The sequence below is a fragment of the Hibiscus syriacus genome, unplaced genomic scaffold, assembly GCF_006381635.1.
Source record: "Hibiscus syriacus cultivar Baekdansim isolate YM2019G1 unplaced genomic scaffold, ASM638163v2 tig00004502_pilon, whole genome shotgun sequence".
Taxonomy (NCBI): Eukaryota; Viridiplantae; Streptophyta; class Magnoliopsida; order Malvales; family Malvaceae; genus Hibiscus; species Hibiscus syriacus.
In genome coordinates, this window is record NW_024062018.1 from 196,252 (window position 1) to 212,362 (window position 16,111).

At 35.2% G+C, this 16,111-nt stretch overlaps 1 protein-coding gene and 1 pseudogene across 1 annotated transcript; one reads left to right on the forward strand and one right to left on the reverse strand.

The window, feature by feature from the left end:
* Positions 1-10,131: 10,131 nt before the first annotated feature.
* Positions 10,132-12,290, forward strand: LOC120194990. The gene is made up of 3 exons (XM_039197139.1): positions 10,132-10,915; positions 11,605-12,144; positions 12,229-12,290. Exons 1-3 carry the CDS (start codon positions 10,610-10,612, stop codon positions 12,271-12,273), a joined length of 891 nt encoding a protein of 296 aa, XP_039053070.1. The 5' UTR covers positions 10,132-10,609; the 3' UTR covers positions 12,274-12,290.
* An 839-nt stretch (positions 12,291-13,129) lies between these two features.
* LOC120194782 lies at positions 13,130-15,951 on the reverse strand (annotated as a pseudogene).
* Positions 15,952-16,111: the final 160 nt, after the last annotated feature.

Consider the following 16,111-nt stretch of genomic DNA (forward strand, 5'->3'; position numbering starts at 1 on the left):
TTCTCTTTATCTCAATCACTTTAAATTTATTTAAATAATTATTTTCTTTTATTTTTATCTTTTATTTTAAAAATAACTTTTAAACCCCTTATTTAATCTCATCAAAAACTCTACCTTATCTCGTCCTTATCTAAATCAGAAAGTTTACTTCATCAGAAATATTAGAGTCCTTGTGGACCAACTCTGCTTCCCTACTATACTCTCTCTCTCTCTTTATTTATTTATTTTTACATTTTCCCTACCCTAACATAAGTCTCATTACACCTTGATTTAAATAACCATTGATTATTGCATTATGTTCACTTTTAGTAGTGGAAACTTGATTAGATTCGAAGCATGTGGTAATATCTTGATTAGTTTTGGTTTGAGTGTGTAACACCCCCAACCCGTACTCGACCCGGATACGAGTCCGAGATGTCATATTGACTTTTTAAAACAATATTCTTACAAAATAATAGAACATTTGGACTTATATTAAGAAAATACAATAATATACTATTGAATTATGTTTCATTATAATAAATTTAAGGTAAAAATATTTTATGAATAGTACTATACTGTATGAATAGTATCGATACTATGCAAATAGTACCGTAAACAGTACTGCACGCTAAGTATCTACGTATCTACGTGTAAATGACTTATACACTCTGTTATAGACTTAGTGAGGCATAATGATAATGTCATAATGATATGAAATGTAATGAAATCACATATTTAATCCATGCAAGTTACATAACCATGTATTTTACCCATAATATGATCAAATTAACCATCATGAATTCATATAATAAGTTCACTAGCCCATGATACCATACTGAGAACCTGAGGTATGTGAGTACTGTGAGATTGTGCACTATGCTGTCACCACAACTCATATAAATTGCACTGAAGTGCCACGTAGAATTGCACCGAAGTGCCGCGTAGAATTGCACTGCAGTGCCATATAAATTTTGTCCATAAGGACCACATAGAAATTCCTTAAGAATCATATACATATACCAAGGATCAAGTAGGTGTCTCAAACGACCTCATACATGTTCCAAAGAATACATATATGTCCCGAAAGACCACGTAAAATTGTCCCGAAAGACCGCGTAGACCCTCTACTCTTGGCATGCCAACTATACCTACATAACATGAGCTTTCACAATTCACATAGTTTATATCTCGTAAACATGTAAATTCTTACCTTTATCACATAGCTCGTGTAACTTTTCAAACATATTCACTTAGAACATTGTCACATAATGCATATAATATGAATTCATGTCATGTATCATAATATGAAATGTAATCATGTATCAAAGTATTAAATCTAGACTTATCACAAGTCTAGAACTGAATATATTATTATATTCATGTTATGCATATGCACTCACCTATTTTCCTTGTATTTCCCTCGATCAATCTTACTTGTCACTTGTTCCGGAACTCGTTTAGGCTCTGTATCTACATAAATATAATTTTCAAGATGATTATAAGAAGCCTAAACCTTATACTTTGATGCTATTAACTTAAATTAATTTAATAAGCCAAATTCTTAATTTCCTTTAGGAGTGTACAGATGCATTATGGGTGTATCGGTACACAAATTAGGTTCGAAATTCCCATGCATCGATGCTTGCCCGTGTGTATCGATATACCCCTGAATGTATCGATGCACCTTAAATTTGTTCTTCAAAATTTGGTCTTAGTGCATCGGTACTTATTCATAGTGTACCGATGCACCTGTCCAGAAAACTCGAAAATCATTTACACTTCACCCAAATTTTCATGTATACAACCCTTATTATACTACTAAACTCATCTATAACAATGTTAACTAATCTCTATCATTCCAACACTTTATAATCTCTCATTTTTCATCCAAATTCTTAAAGCTAAAAATCATACCAAATTTTCCATGTAATCCAAACTTACTTCTAACACTTATAATGTAATATCCCAAAATATAGGTTAGTGACTAAATTGTAAAACTTCAGAATGTGTTGATTAAAGTAGGATATTTGAATAGTTCAATGATTTATTCGGAAGTATTTCCTGAAGGTTTTAGTAATTATTAAAGGAATCAAAGGGTAAAATGGTCATTTGATAGGAAAGATTTTTATTTCCTTAATATATAAGGAAACCACGTGCTAGGGATGGAAACAAAGCAGAGTTATCTTCTTCTCCTTTGTTCTTCCATACGAGAGAGAGCCACAGCAAAGGTGAGTTTTCTATTTTGTTGATTAATTGTTGATTTTAAGGTTGAGTTATGATCATTAGATGATAACTAAGCTTAAGGAAAGCTTAAGTTATCTTAAAATCAAAAGATGAAGAAGTTATGAAAGATTTTAGTGAAGGAGTTTTTAAATGAATTTCTGTAAAAGAATTGATAAGTTGAATTTGAAGTTAAATTCAACTTTTCATTAGCTTAATTAAGAGATATAAAGTGATAGAATTGAATTTAGAGTATATTGAATATTTGGTATGATTATTGAAGTTTATAAAGAGGAGAAGATTTTGAGGTTTAAGATGAAATAAATGGATATAAATTAGTTTAAGTTTGTATATTTGAGTTAATAATATAAAAGGGGATGAAATATGAAGAATTGAAGCAAAAATATTGAATTTTCATGTAATGAACAGTGAATTCTTGCTTGAACAAAATTTCCAGAATGTGCAGGGGGTATAGATTCTCCCCTAGGGGGTATCGATTCCCCCTAAATGAAAAATAGAATTTGGTTCATTAAACCGGTTTAGGTTATTAACATCAAGTTTAAGGTTTAGGCTTCTGATAATTATTTTGAAATGTTATATTTATGTAGATATTGAACCTAAACAAGTTCCGGAATAATCAAAGGATTAGGATCGAGTCAAAACAAGCAAGGCTAAGGTGAGTGCATTTTATAGTTAAAGTGTATAGAGATAAGACTTGTGATAAGTCTATCTCTGATAGTTAAATTCATGTTTCCATTTTTATGTACATGCATATATATATATATATTATTGTTATAGTGATTTCATGCATAATTCATTATGCTTTAATATGATATTAAGTGAATGAATGCTATTACCAGAGAAACAATCCAGGTATGTGAATAATGGAAATGATTATATGTGTTACATGAAAAGTGATGAAAATATATGAAATGAAAAGTGTATTCATGTTTAAGCCCATGTTATATGATATGAGAGCTATAGGTATAGTTGGCATGCCAAGAGTCGAGGGTTTATAGTAGTCCTTCGGGATGTATCCAGTGGTCCTTCGGGACAAATATTTACTGCCCCTAGTGGGAATTTATTGAGCTGTGGTGACAGCATTAATGCACAACCTCAATATACTCATATACCTCTGTTCTCAATAATGTACATGGGCAATTGAAAGATAAATTAAAGTGAAAGTGATACAAGAAGGTAAGTTTCATATGTGCATGACATGATTATATATATTATAGTGAAATATATATATACATGCATACTGAAATGTCATGATCAAATGGTAAGAATGCATATTCATGAATCTATTGTTACATGTTCATCTATTGCCTCACTAAGTCTATGACTTAGCGTATAAGTGATTTACACGTAGGTACCAAGAAACAAGAAGAGCAGTAATAGAAGTGGCAAGGACAACATCACTACTAAAAGATCAGATCAGAAGTAATTGATAAAGTAGGTATTTTGGTTGTGTATATAGTGTTGGCATGTAATAAGTTGTTAATAAAGAATGTTCTGATCGATTTTGTACTTTGTGGTCTCTTTTATGTAAATTAACGTATTTTGTTTTAATGAAAGTTTAAAATTTCCCTGTTTTTCTTTAAGTGTCAAAGTTTGAAAAGTCAATGTGAAACCTCGGACTCATATTCGGGTTGGATACGGTTAGGGGTGTTATATTTAACTTCTTATTCACACCTATGACAAGTCAAATTAAACTTCTAAATTCATTTATACATCTTTATTCAAAATTTCAGTTATCCACTTCTTATCTTTAATCATTCGTAACTTACAAATCTTTGAGTTTTTATTACCCTTTTCATCTCCATCATATTTCCTAAGTCTTCATTAATCAAAACCATACTTTAATCTTAAGGATTAACCAAAAGAAATCAAACTCACCTTGGCTTGGGTGCTTCACGATGGAGAAGAAGAAGATGAAGAAGAAATATCTGGAAACATTGTTTCCCAAAACATGCTCCACATGGGTATTAAAATACCCAATAATTATTATTTAATTAATTTCCTTGTTCAATGACCCATTTGCCCTTTGACTCTTTCTTCATTTACTAAACTATCCTATATAAAATATTTCAATTAATTCCTTCATCTTTTCAATTTATCCAATTTGGTCACTAATTTTTTTAAAATTTCACACTTTGGTCACTAACCCGGTATTGAGGATGTTACAGAGTGATTTCATTTTACTCTAAACACTTTGAGTAGATCTGTGTGAATCTTTTTAAGGTATTGAGTTATGTTTCATTAAAGTTGGCAAATAATTGGGATATCATGCTTGCTTAAAATTTTTCTTAGTTGTGTCTTTACTTGATTGTACCTTGAATTCGGCAATTGTCATGGACTTAATTTGATTGAAAGTTTGAAGAATAAATTGAAATTGAAGATGGCAACTTGTGATTTTGATATGTTAATTGAGGAATGCTTGAGGACAAGCATTGAATAAGTGGGGGAAATTTGATAGGTGTTTTATTTAGTTCTTATTTTATCTTTAAATTGCTCCTTAGTTGTTAGTTTTTGTGGTTGATTTATTCGTTTTGATTCATTTTTTGTACATGATACTAGATTCTGGAAATTGCACTTAAAGGACAAAATTATACATTTTTTAATTTTTGGAATCAAGGCTGGATTAGTTGGCATGACTCCAGTCATGACGCATCTGACGAGGCGATGAGTCAACACATTCTAAAAGGTCCAATCAATACTTCTATAAGGTTGAATGGATCAACCGCACATTTCTGAAAGTCGAATTCAAGTTAAACTCGTGTTTTTAGGATTTTAGTTTAAATATTTTAAGAATTATCTTTAGAAATTATCTTTTATTTTTAGGATTTATATTTTCCTTGTTTTTAGGATTTTTGAAGGCTATAAATACTCTCTTAGGATAAATCTAAAAACACATTCATAATTCATTTTTCTTCTTTCTCTGGTTTTTAATTTTTTTTCTTTTTCAAAGTTTTTCTTTGTTTTTATTTTTATTTTTAAAGATGATAAGTATGATTGTTATACTTAGCTAATTTCTCCATAGCCAAGGGCTGAAGCGATGACTCAATCCCTATTGTGAGGATTGAAAAACACTAAAATAACTTCGAGTTATTTTCTCAATTTTCTGGAGGAATAAGATTGGTAATTGACCTATCTTTTTAAAATCAAAACGTTTTCTAATCAAAACGTCGACGTTTAATCGGAAGTTGTTCTCATTTATAGTTGGGAGGAAGAATCGACTGGTAGCAAGTTCGACTTCCTGTGAACACACTTAACGGCGGTTCGCTAAGGGAAATTGAGATCGAGCTCGATTCTCATTGAGGTAACATAGTCCGATTCAGGTTTTTCCAGATATATAAAACAGTTTGGTAGTGACGACGATAGTCGTAGTTAGTCTCCATAAGGAAATATATTTTGGGTTATCGGTTAATAGAGAGAGAGAGAGAGAGAGGAAGTTAGAGGGTTGATCCCTGTACACTATAATCAGCAAATAATCGAAGCAAAAATTTATTCTAAGGATCAATTGGATTTTGAGGCAAGAGCTGAAGCCTGAGGCTAATTTCACTATAAGTTTCTCTTTATCTCAATCACTTTAAATTTATTTAATTATTTCTTTTTTTTATATTTTGTTTTAAAAACAAGTTTTAAACCCCCTATTAATCTCATCCAAAACTCTACCTTATCTCGTCCTTATCTAAATCAGAAAGTTCACTTCATCAAAAACACTAGAGCCCCTATGGATCGACCATGTTTCCTTACTCTATTCTCTCTCTATTTATTTTTAAGAAGGTGAAATTATTTTGATAGTAAAACGATACATGCCAATCAACATTTTCAAAATATAGGCACATATCACCCAAAATAAATGCAGCTCGAAAGATAAATACATTACAACAAAATATCATTATACTAATGTGTCGATCCTCCAAGTGTCAAGTCTGGGATGCCTATCCAAAATATCTAAAAGAGAGAAGTTTAGGGAAGTGAGCTAGGGAGCTCAGTGTGTTCCAACAGTGCAAAAATAAAACATGTAGTTTAGATTTCAAAATCAGTTCATCAATAAAGTCATGAAACATCGGTAGAATTTCCAAATCAGTTCAGTTCTAAATTGTGAAAATGCCAATAGTGTTTTTAGCATAAAAATACATAATCGCCCTCCAACCGAACACTATTGTAGTTCCCTAAAACTGTATCTATAAGGACTTACCCTAGGCCCAAAGGGCACAAGTGCCAACCTAAGGGAGCACCTTGGGTCCATAAGGTTTTACCCAATGTACATAGCAGAGGTATCACCCTAAATGAGTACCTTAGGGTCCATAAGGTCTTACCACTAGGCCCATTAGGCTCAGGAGCCCACCCAAGAGTCGCCTTAGGTTCATAAGGAATTAACAGTTTGATCTGTCTGAACCTATATAAGGAATTATCAGTTTGACCGAGCTGAAACTATAAAGACTTTATACTAAATCCTAGAGTACCTTGGAAGAAATATATTTTTCAGACAAACCAGTGGTAGCAGGAAATCAGAGTTCAAACATATTTATTTATCAGTTAAAATAGTAACCAAAGAATAGGAATCATACAATCATGCTTACTTTAGTAAAACAAAAATCAGACTTTAAATTAGATAAATTATACGAAAATAGGTCAAATAGATAGTCACATTGCAAATCAGATAAAATAGTCATGTGCACATGGTATTTCAAACATATATTTAAAATAATTATATGACACACAATGAACACACCTCGCAATAAAAACACAATCCAGAATATATATCGAGCACTAGCTTCACTACGTTCTTCGATTGTACGATAACCTAAGTCATAACAGTACAAAGTTATTATCGGAGTAGTATACTAAATTGAATATTTAACAGGTTACAAGACTATACGAGTATTCAAGAGCTCTTACAGACGAGAGGATCGAGAGGAACCAAGTCGAGCAGTCGAAAAATCAATAGACCCATGAGTACCTTAAATATACGATAATATTAATTAGTCCTTGACCCTTCAGTTAAATTTGATGCATTGAAATAAATACTTAATTTACATATGCACATTTGAGTTTACGGGTCAATTTGGAGGCTTTCGGGTTTGAAATTGGCAAAACGAACTTCAGATTCAGACTCAGGACGTTGAAAAACATAATACGACTTTTCAAAAATTTTAACTTTTTGGTCAAGTCAAGTCAACGGGTAGAAGTTAACGGTTCAACTTCAATGGTTCAAAGTCAATGGGTTGACTTAGACGAGTTAACTCAATCCAGTTTGACTCAGGCGAGTTGACACAGTTCGGTCTGTCTGAACCGGTTCGATCTGACTGGATCGGTTTAATAGGCAACACGATCCTAATGGCCAGAAAATATCCATGTCGGCGTGTGTTGACCACACGCAACCCTTATCGGTTGAAAAAATGCCACAAATCGGTCGAATATAACACTAGCAGGGCAAAACTAGGTTAATCGAAGCTTACCCCAGCGTGGATCAACGGGAAAACGGTCGAAATCGATTAACGAAAAATAACCTATGCACGTCGAAACTTTCGAGCAACCTCCATACAGACTGTGATGGCTCGATGCGTGGAAGGTGTGGTTGAGGTCGGAATTGGTCGGCGATCTCATAGTTTAGGGAGGTGTGGTGCACCGCCGGCACGCTTGAACGGAATCGAGGAAAACCAGCGATGGTCGATTGGTTTTCACGATGAGACTTCGCGATGAAATTAACGACGAACGACGTCATCCCACTGTAAAATGGTGGTCGGACTTTGATCGTCGATCGACGGTGAGCATGAAGATGGCGGTGACGAGCTGAACGACGATCGGATGACAACAATTTGGTGATGTCGACGGGGAAAATTAGGGATTAGGTTTTCAATTTAAGGATTTTTTTTGGGGGTTAATCGGTTTTAGCCTTCGATATATATATTTATTAAAATAAGACACAAATAGTGCTAGAGTTTAATGGTAGGGTGATGGGCGGCTTTATAGGGTGATAGAGTTTCAAACCTTCATAACTACCTAACTCATTTCTTTATTTTTTTTCTACATTGATAGAAATTAGGATAATTTAGGGTTAGATCCTTGAATTTCCTACAACTTTTAAAACGAACTAAAAATTTCAAAATTTTGTAATTTGATCCCTAAACTAAATTAAATAATTTAATTGCATTATATATATACATAATTTGCGGTGTGTCAAAACGGTAATAAAGAACATTTTTCTTTGTATCTTTCAATTAATTTTTTTATAATAATATGATGTGATTATAAAATAATATTTATTTAATTTTTTTATTATTAATAATATAAATATATTATATAATTTTTTGAATTCAATATACCTAGAAGAATTATATTCTCCCTACTCATTAAAATCACATGATCAAGGGTATCAAAGTTGAGGGCTTTATATTAAACATGCAAAAATTTCATCAGCATTTCCGTTGTAAATCTCCCTCACTGTTGACCACATAAAATGTGGAAAAAATCTGCCCACACTTGGACAAGGTGGTCACATGAAGTTCAAAAGACGAAACTGACCAAAAACGAAGCACACCACTTTCCCCCAACTATTACACGCAATTAATTAGGCAAGACTAATGAACTGATCTTTTTTGCCTGTAAACGAGTGAAAATACCACTGTATCTCTTTTCTCCACCTACTTTCTTCTCCATTCGGTTCATCTTGGCTCTTTGTTACTGAATTTTATCGAAAACAAAGTCAACATGTTCATTCAATGTGGTTATGTTAAATACTTCAGTTCACACAGATCTGCCTTTGCATGCAGCATAAATCTCAAAAATTCTGGTGAGTTACTCGTTTCCTTTGAGTACAGATGAAACCCAGATTTCGTAATTGTTCTTTCATAGATTTAGCCAAATTAATAGATGTTTTGGGTATGTTTCTTTTGATTTTCTACACACTCTTGTATAACTCAACATGCAAAGTCGCACCCGATGTTGTGTCGCCGATCAAGGTGAAACTGTTGAACAAGATGACCGATCCTGTGCACTATCCGACGAACATTTGCCACATTAAGTTTGTTCTTGTCGGCTGCACTAAAACATGGCCGGCGAGAAGACCCTACACCGAAGCCTAGTGGAGACCGAACAAAACAGGGGGAGCATCTTCATGGACTTACGGCCGCCACCTAATGAGTTCCTCCCCTGGCCTGAAACGTCTCCGCCATTTAGGATAAATTCGGACGCCAGGAAACTGCCGGTGTACCCGAAGCTCGCGAATTAGATCGAGGCTCGGATTTTCCGATCCGTTCTCGACTTGTTTAACCTCGGAGATAACCAGGGAGTGAGTTTAATAATAAAATGATATGATTGATCATAAAATAATATTTATTTAAAATTTATAATTATTATTAGTAATATAAATATATTATATAATTATTTGAATTCAATATACCTAGAAAGAATTATATTCTCCATTCTCATTAAAATCTCTTGATAAAAGGTATCAAAGTTGAGGGCTTTATATTAAACATGCAGAAATTTCATCAGCATTTCCGTTGTAAATCTCCTTCACTGTTGACCACATAAAATGTGAAAAAAATCTGCCCACACTTGAACAAGGTGGTCACATGAAGTTCAAAAGACGAAACTGACCAAATACAAAGCACACCACTTTCCCCCCAACTATTACACGCAATTAATTAGTCAATTAGACAAGACTAATGAACTGATCTTTTTTGTCTGTAAACGAGTGAAAACACCACTGTATCTCTTTTCTCCACCTACTTTCTTCTCCATTCGGTTCATCTTGGCTCTTTGTTACTGAATTTTATCGGAAACAAGTCGACAATCAACATGTTAATTCAATGAGGTTATGTTAAATACTCCAGTTCACACAGATCTGCCTTTGTATGCAGCATAAATCTCAGAAATTCTGGTGAGTTCACTCGTTTCCTTTGAGTACAGATGAAACCCAGATTTCGTAATCGTTCTTTCATAGATTTAGCCAAATTAGTAGCTGTTTTGGGTCTGCTTCTTTTGATTTTCTACGCACTATTGTATAACTCAACATGCAAACTCTCACCCGATGTTGTGTCGCCGATCAAGGTGAAACTGTTGAACAAGACGACCGAACCTGTGCATTATTCGACGAACATTAGCCACATTAAGTTCGTTCTTGTCGGTTGCAAAAAACATGGCCGGCGAGAAGACCCTACACCGAATCCTGGTGGAGACCGAACAAAACAAGGGGGAGCATCTTCATGGACTTACCGCCACCTAATGAGTTCCTCCCTTGGCCTGAAACGTCTCCGCAGTTTAGGCTCAATTCGGACGCCACGAAGCTGTCGGTGTACCCGAAGCTCGCGAATCCGATCGAGGCTCGGATTTTCTGATCCGTTCTCGACTCGTTTAACCTCGGAGATAACCAGGGCGTGAGGTGTTCGTAATGGCGGACGATGACACTGTGTTTTTTGTAGACAATTTAGTTGTAGTGTTGGGCAAATATGACCACGCCAAGCACTATTACGTTGGGATGTACTCGGAGTCTGTCATTTCGAACTTCATCTTCTCCTTCGACATGGCATACGGTGGCGCCGGATATGCTCTGAGCTATTCACTGATGGAACAACTGGCGCCATTGATGAATGATTGCCTCGAAAGATACCCCTTCAGTCATACCAGTGACCATTTAACATCCTCTTGTTTATTCGACTTGGGGATTTCTCTTACCCTTGAAAGGGGTATCCATCAGGTAATTGCCCTTCATACTTGGTACGGTTTTAGCCTACTTTTTTCTTGAAATATTGAAAACTTGTAAGAATGTGGTTGTCTCGAATCGAATTTATGAAGTTCGAGTATATGTAATCTCTTTAATTTTCCCTATAATAGCCTAATGGAGGGGTTTAGGTGACCTGGTTATTAGGATTTGAATCCCAGCGTTTGCATCTTTTTTTCTTGTTAGTCTAATTTGGGTTTGATATTGATAGGTTGGTGTTCGAATTTCAACATCTGTAATCCATCGATTGTATAATATCCGAGTTTAGTCCAGTCGGATTCAACCCAATTGAACTAATAACAATTTGATTGTGTCGAATAGATTAGAGGTTCGAATTCTAACATCTCCGGTACTAAAATAACAATTTGATGAAATCAAACCAGAGTTCACTTCAGTTTGGCCGAAACCAAACTGAATTAATAACAATTTGGTTGTCAAATGGAACCCAGGTTTGGCCCAATCAGGGTTCATAAAATACCTGGAGAGGTTAGAATTTGAACCTTAAGAGATTGTATTGAGTCCGGATTTAGTTAAATTGGGGTTCATACAATACCCTTAAGAGGTGAATAGTAGATTTGTAGAATTGCAGCATTCACAACCTCTTCCGTTATCCTGAGAATACAACCAAACAGAAAGATTTCTTATTGTGATATTATAAACTGCAGGTTGATCTTGTCGGTGACATATCAGGCATGCTATCAGCTCATCCGCCGTCACCAATCATTACGCTTCACCATTTCGACAACATAGACCCAATATTCTCCAACAAGAACCGAACTGACGCTGTAAAACATCTAATGCAAGCAGCCATAGTCGATCAATCACGTTTAGCACAGCAAACAATATGCTACGACAAGCAAAAGAACTGGTCCATCTCGGTCTCGTGGGGTTATTCAGTTCATATATATGAAAGTATCATCCCTCGAAGTATTCTAAAGAAACCCCTGGAGACATTTAAACCCTGGAAGAACGGTCCACCTCCATTGTATATGTTCAACACCAGGTTGGTCACAAACAATCCGTGTCAAGCTCCTCATGTATTCTTCATGGAGAACGTTGGAAGAGTGAAAGGGGATTCCTTAGTTGTCTCTAAGTATAGGCGAAGAGCTCGGCGTGGGTTACCACCTTGTTTCTTCTCTGGAAACCATACCGCCGATGACGTCCTCAGGATTCGCGTGTCTTCAAACGCATTGGCTCGTAAGCAGGTTTGTATCGGACACAAGTAATGAACAATCTGGGCATCTTTAAAATTCGTTCTTATTAATCGATTTCTGTCCGCTTTTTTTCAGCCTGGAAAAATCGAATGCTGCAATGTTATGGCACGAGTGTTATGAACATCAAGTTAAGGGAGTGTAGGAAGGGTGAAGTAATTGCATAGTTGGGATGATCATGAACAAATTAAACAACCAGATCAACAATGTAATATAAAATCGTAAGAAACCTACATATAATACGAGTTATTGTTTTTTTTATTTAATTTATTTTGATCATTTAAATTATTCTGTTTCATCATATTGTGCTGAATATATATATATATATATATATATATTTTATGATTTATTGAATTCTGATATCTGCAATCTTATCGATGCTTCATAATTAAGTTGACAAACTTGTCAAAGATAAGTTTTCATCGGTTACCCAAAATAATTATATAGAATCTGGGGTTTCTCAATCCTTCATGTGTACGTTCTTTGTTTTAAATTTTTACATTAAATGGACAGTTTCAACTTTCTAGTACTTGAACAACGACAAAATTAAGATCTTGAAAACTTTGATGTTCTACTTAATAAAAAAAAAGACTTGTTTTAGATTTGGGGTTGTATACAATATATTAACTCGTCCTCAAATTTAAGGAGAATTGTAATTCTTTTTACCACTTAATGAGATCGCTTAAGTAATGGGTTTGGTAGATGTACTGTTAGAAAGGAAAACATTTTCCCTGTGTAATTTAAACATTTCCAAACTATATCTGACAACTTTTTTGAAAGGGAGATTCCTCTTTTGATCACATTAAAATATAAAACAACAACTTTGGTTAATGTCATCGGCAGCTGGGCAAATAAAATGCTCTTTCCTACAACCTAAGGGGAAAACATTTTCCTCAAGAGGGTAAATGATCAAAATGATAACATAAATACAAGTTACAGCTATTTCGGTTTTACTGACCCTATCTACAACGACACTGACAACATATGGCATGTTCAGGTTAGATTCCATCTAGAAATACTTGAAAGTTTCGGAGATGACCTTTTATATCCCGAGGGCCATCGACTGACCGCATCCTTCACAGGTTCCAATGGAGGCCGTCGTGGATGCTCCGTAGAAAGTCATTAGTAGAATCAACTTGACATGCTGTAGGCACAGGCCAAGGTGCCATACTGCACAAAAGAGCATCCCCAGCAGCCAACAGTTTCCGGTCCTTCCCATCGAATCATGCCCAAGCCGGACTTCTGCTATTGAACTGCACCACTATCTGGACAGTTACATGCTCCGGCAGTATCAGGGGTCGAAACGACAATGAATGTGGACAAATCGGTGTGAACAAAATACCAGGGACCTGTAATTGTCGGAGCATATATTTGTCAGTTATATGGTGGAATGATTATATTCAGACACTAAACAGAGAAACAAATGGTGTCTGAACGATTAGTTAGGACCTACGGAAAAATCCCACGTTTTATGTCACCAATCATGCATAAAAAGAATATAAACAAGCAAAAAGAAGTAATTATTAATCATTTGTCAAAGATACTATTACTAGTATAATCTCTTCTTCTGTTTGAATATGATTAGCATTTCATCAAAACTCCGACATTACATATTATACTCTGAAAAACATGTTTTTCCAGATTTAATGGCGGCCATGAAGATATCAGAATGTACCCGTGGATGGATCATTGATCCTCCAGCTGCCAATGAATATGCAGTGCTACCAGATGTGGTTGATAAAATTAAGCCATCCCCTTGCACGCATGTGACAAAGGAATCGTCGCAATAGCATTCCAGATTCGTGACGTACGTACGATTATATTCCACGGTCGATTGTAACCCCATTCAGAACAAGAAAAGGTTCTTCTGTTTTGTACTCGTTGTTAGCTGCTTCTCTAACAACACGGCACTGCCGTAATGTTATACTGAAGGGTGCCCTCAGGTCAGGACTGAATCAAGGCATTCCTTGAAATGTTCACTATCTAGATCAAGTCAAAAAAAATTTCCTTTTACTTCCGATTTACGAGTCAATAGGCATTTTTAATTCGAACCAAAGAACAATGTTCAATCAACCAAAGTAAATCATCAATTTGATCATCTTTTATATGGAGGTGCGTAATTTCACTGTCTAAAGAGCAAAATACTAAACAATATATCAGAAGAACTGAAAAATCAAGGAATTTATAATAATGATGATGATGATAACAGAGCCAATCTGATTTTATTATTCAGAAACTAGACGGGCTGAAATTAATTTTAGTTCATTAACAAACACAGCCTAACTGAAGTTACATATATGACAAGGAAAGGAAATTGTAACCATAAAAGGAAATACGGTCCATGTCTAAATGCTTTTAAGCTTGATTATAACTTGTAATAAGATATGAAGTAAATATTGCAATAAGTCCTCTTTCAGCTTCAACATTTCACTTGGAAAGTTATCAACTTTAGTTCTGGAAACCCTATGAACTTTATTTTTCTTCTTTTGAAACAACTAACGTAAAAGCCCTTACACATAACCAAGTCAATAATAATTGACAAAAATAGAAAACACACGTTAAATGCATTTCTAAGATACATAAACTATTGATGCGTGCAATTGATGACAATGATCACAACTTTACCTCATGGTCATGTTAGTACATGTTAATTCATTAAAACACACAAAGAACATTAATAAATGACATGATTGCATCAAATTTTAGGAATTCATGGTTAATTGCATCAAAATAGACATGCAAACGAGGCAACTAAGATCTGTAATTATATATATTAGACAAAAATAAAATAAAGAGAGCGAGAGAAAAATTGATTACAGTGGAATCAAGCTTGCTGGGAGACATGGCTGAGGGTGGATGGAAGGGAGAGAAGGAAAACAAAAAAAAAAGGTGAAAAGGGGGATGCTTTTTTCTATGGAGCTGTAAGAACTGCTGCAGCAAATTGATTCTATTGCCGTTGCAGACCTGATTTTGATTCGGTGAATTCTAAAAAGGGTAGTCATTGTTGTTGTTGTTGTATATATAACCAATTTAATTAATTAATTAGTTAATATAACCCAAGAAAAAGAAGAAAAAAACCATTCCCCTTTTCCTTTATAATCTGTCTTTCCCTTCCCCATCTTCCATTTTCCAACCTCCCCTCATAAAAATTGGTAGGTAGTCGCCATACGGATGTGAGATAAATCTGCTACGTGCTACACTACAGTGATATCTCATTCTGATATCCACTTGGCGCTGGGATCATGCGCGTTCATTCAAAGTGAATATATGACGACGCTTGTGATGATGGAACCCTCATGTTACATAGATGAACATCTCTTCTTTTTTCTTCCTTTCCTAGAATCGTATATATCTTTATGACTTATTGGGGAAGAAGATTAGGTCAATACTAGATTTTAACTACTATTCTCCTGTACATTAACCATGTTAATAAAGATAAATGTTTTACTCTTTGAAGTTAAAGGAAATGCCTTAGATTAGCCAGAAATGACATAGGAATCGCAAGGGGCATCAAGTGTGCAAGCGGGATGAACGCTTCAACAACCGCAACCATCAATGGATATAGCCTGGCCAGAAACCACAAGACCAAACTTGTCCCTCGCTATAATCCCAATAGGCAATACCAGCGTGCGCAGGTGGGTTTGCAGTAGCACCGTCAACGTTCACCTTAAGTGTATGCATGGTAGGCCGACACCAGCGATACAGGTGGAGGAGACAGGTGGACAGTAGCTGAAAGATAGGCTGCCAGTAAAGGGTGACACTCTTGGAGCAGGTGTCAGCTGGGTAGTAACCGCCCCCCATTCTCGTAGACATTCCGGCGACGCCAGATGGAGTATAAGAGCACAAACACTTCAGCAAATCAGGGAGGCTTATGCAATTCAGACATCAAAACTAATCAGTCTCCACAGGAAACAAAGGTACCAGATAAAACTGAAGCAAGGAGACCAATGTGTTGCAGAAT

Bases quoted from the DNA above. Each gene is read 5' to 3' on its own strand.
- LOC120194990 (XM_039197139.1), top strand. From the start codon at position 10,610: ATGGCGGACGATGACACTGTGTTTTTTGTAGACAATTTAGTTGTAGTG. The intron at 10,916-11,604 runs GTAATTGCCCTT...TATAAACTGCAG, and splicing joins TTGAAAGGGGTATCCATCAG to GTTGATCTTGTCGGTGACAT. The intron at 12,145-12,228 runs GTTTGTATCGGA...GCTTTTTTTCAG, and splicing joins ACGCATTGGCTCGTAAGCAG to CCTGGAAAAATCGAATGCTG.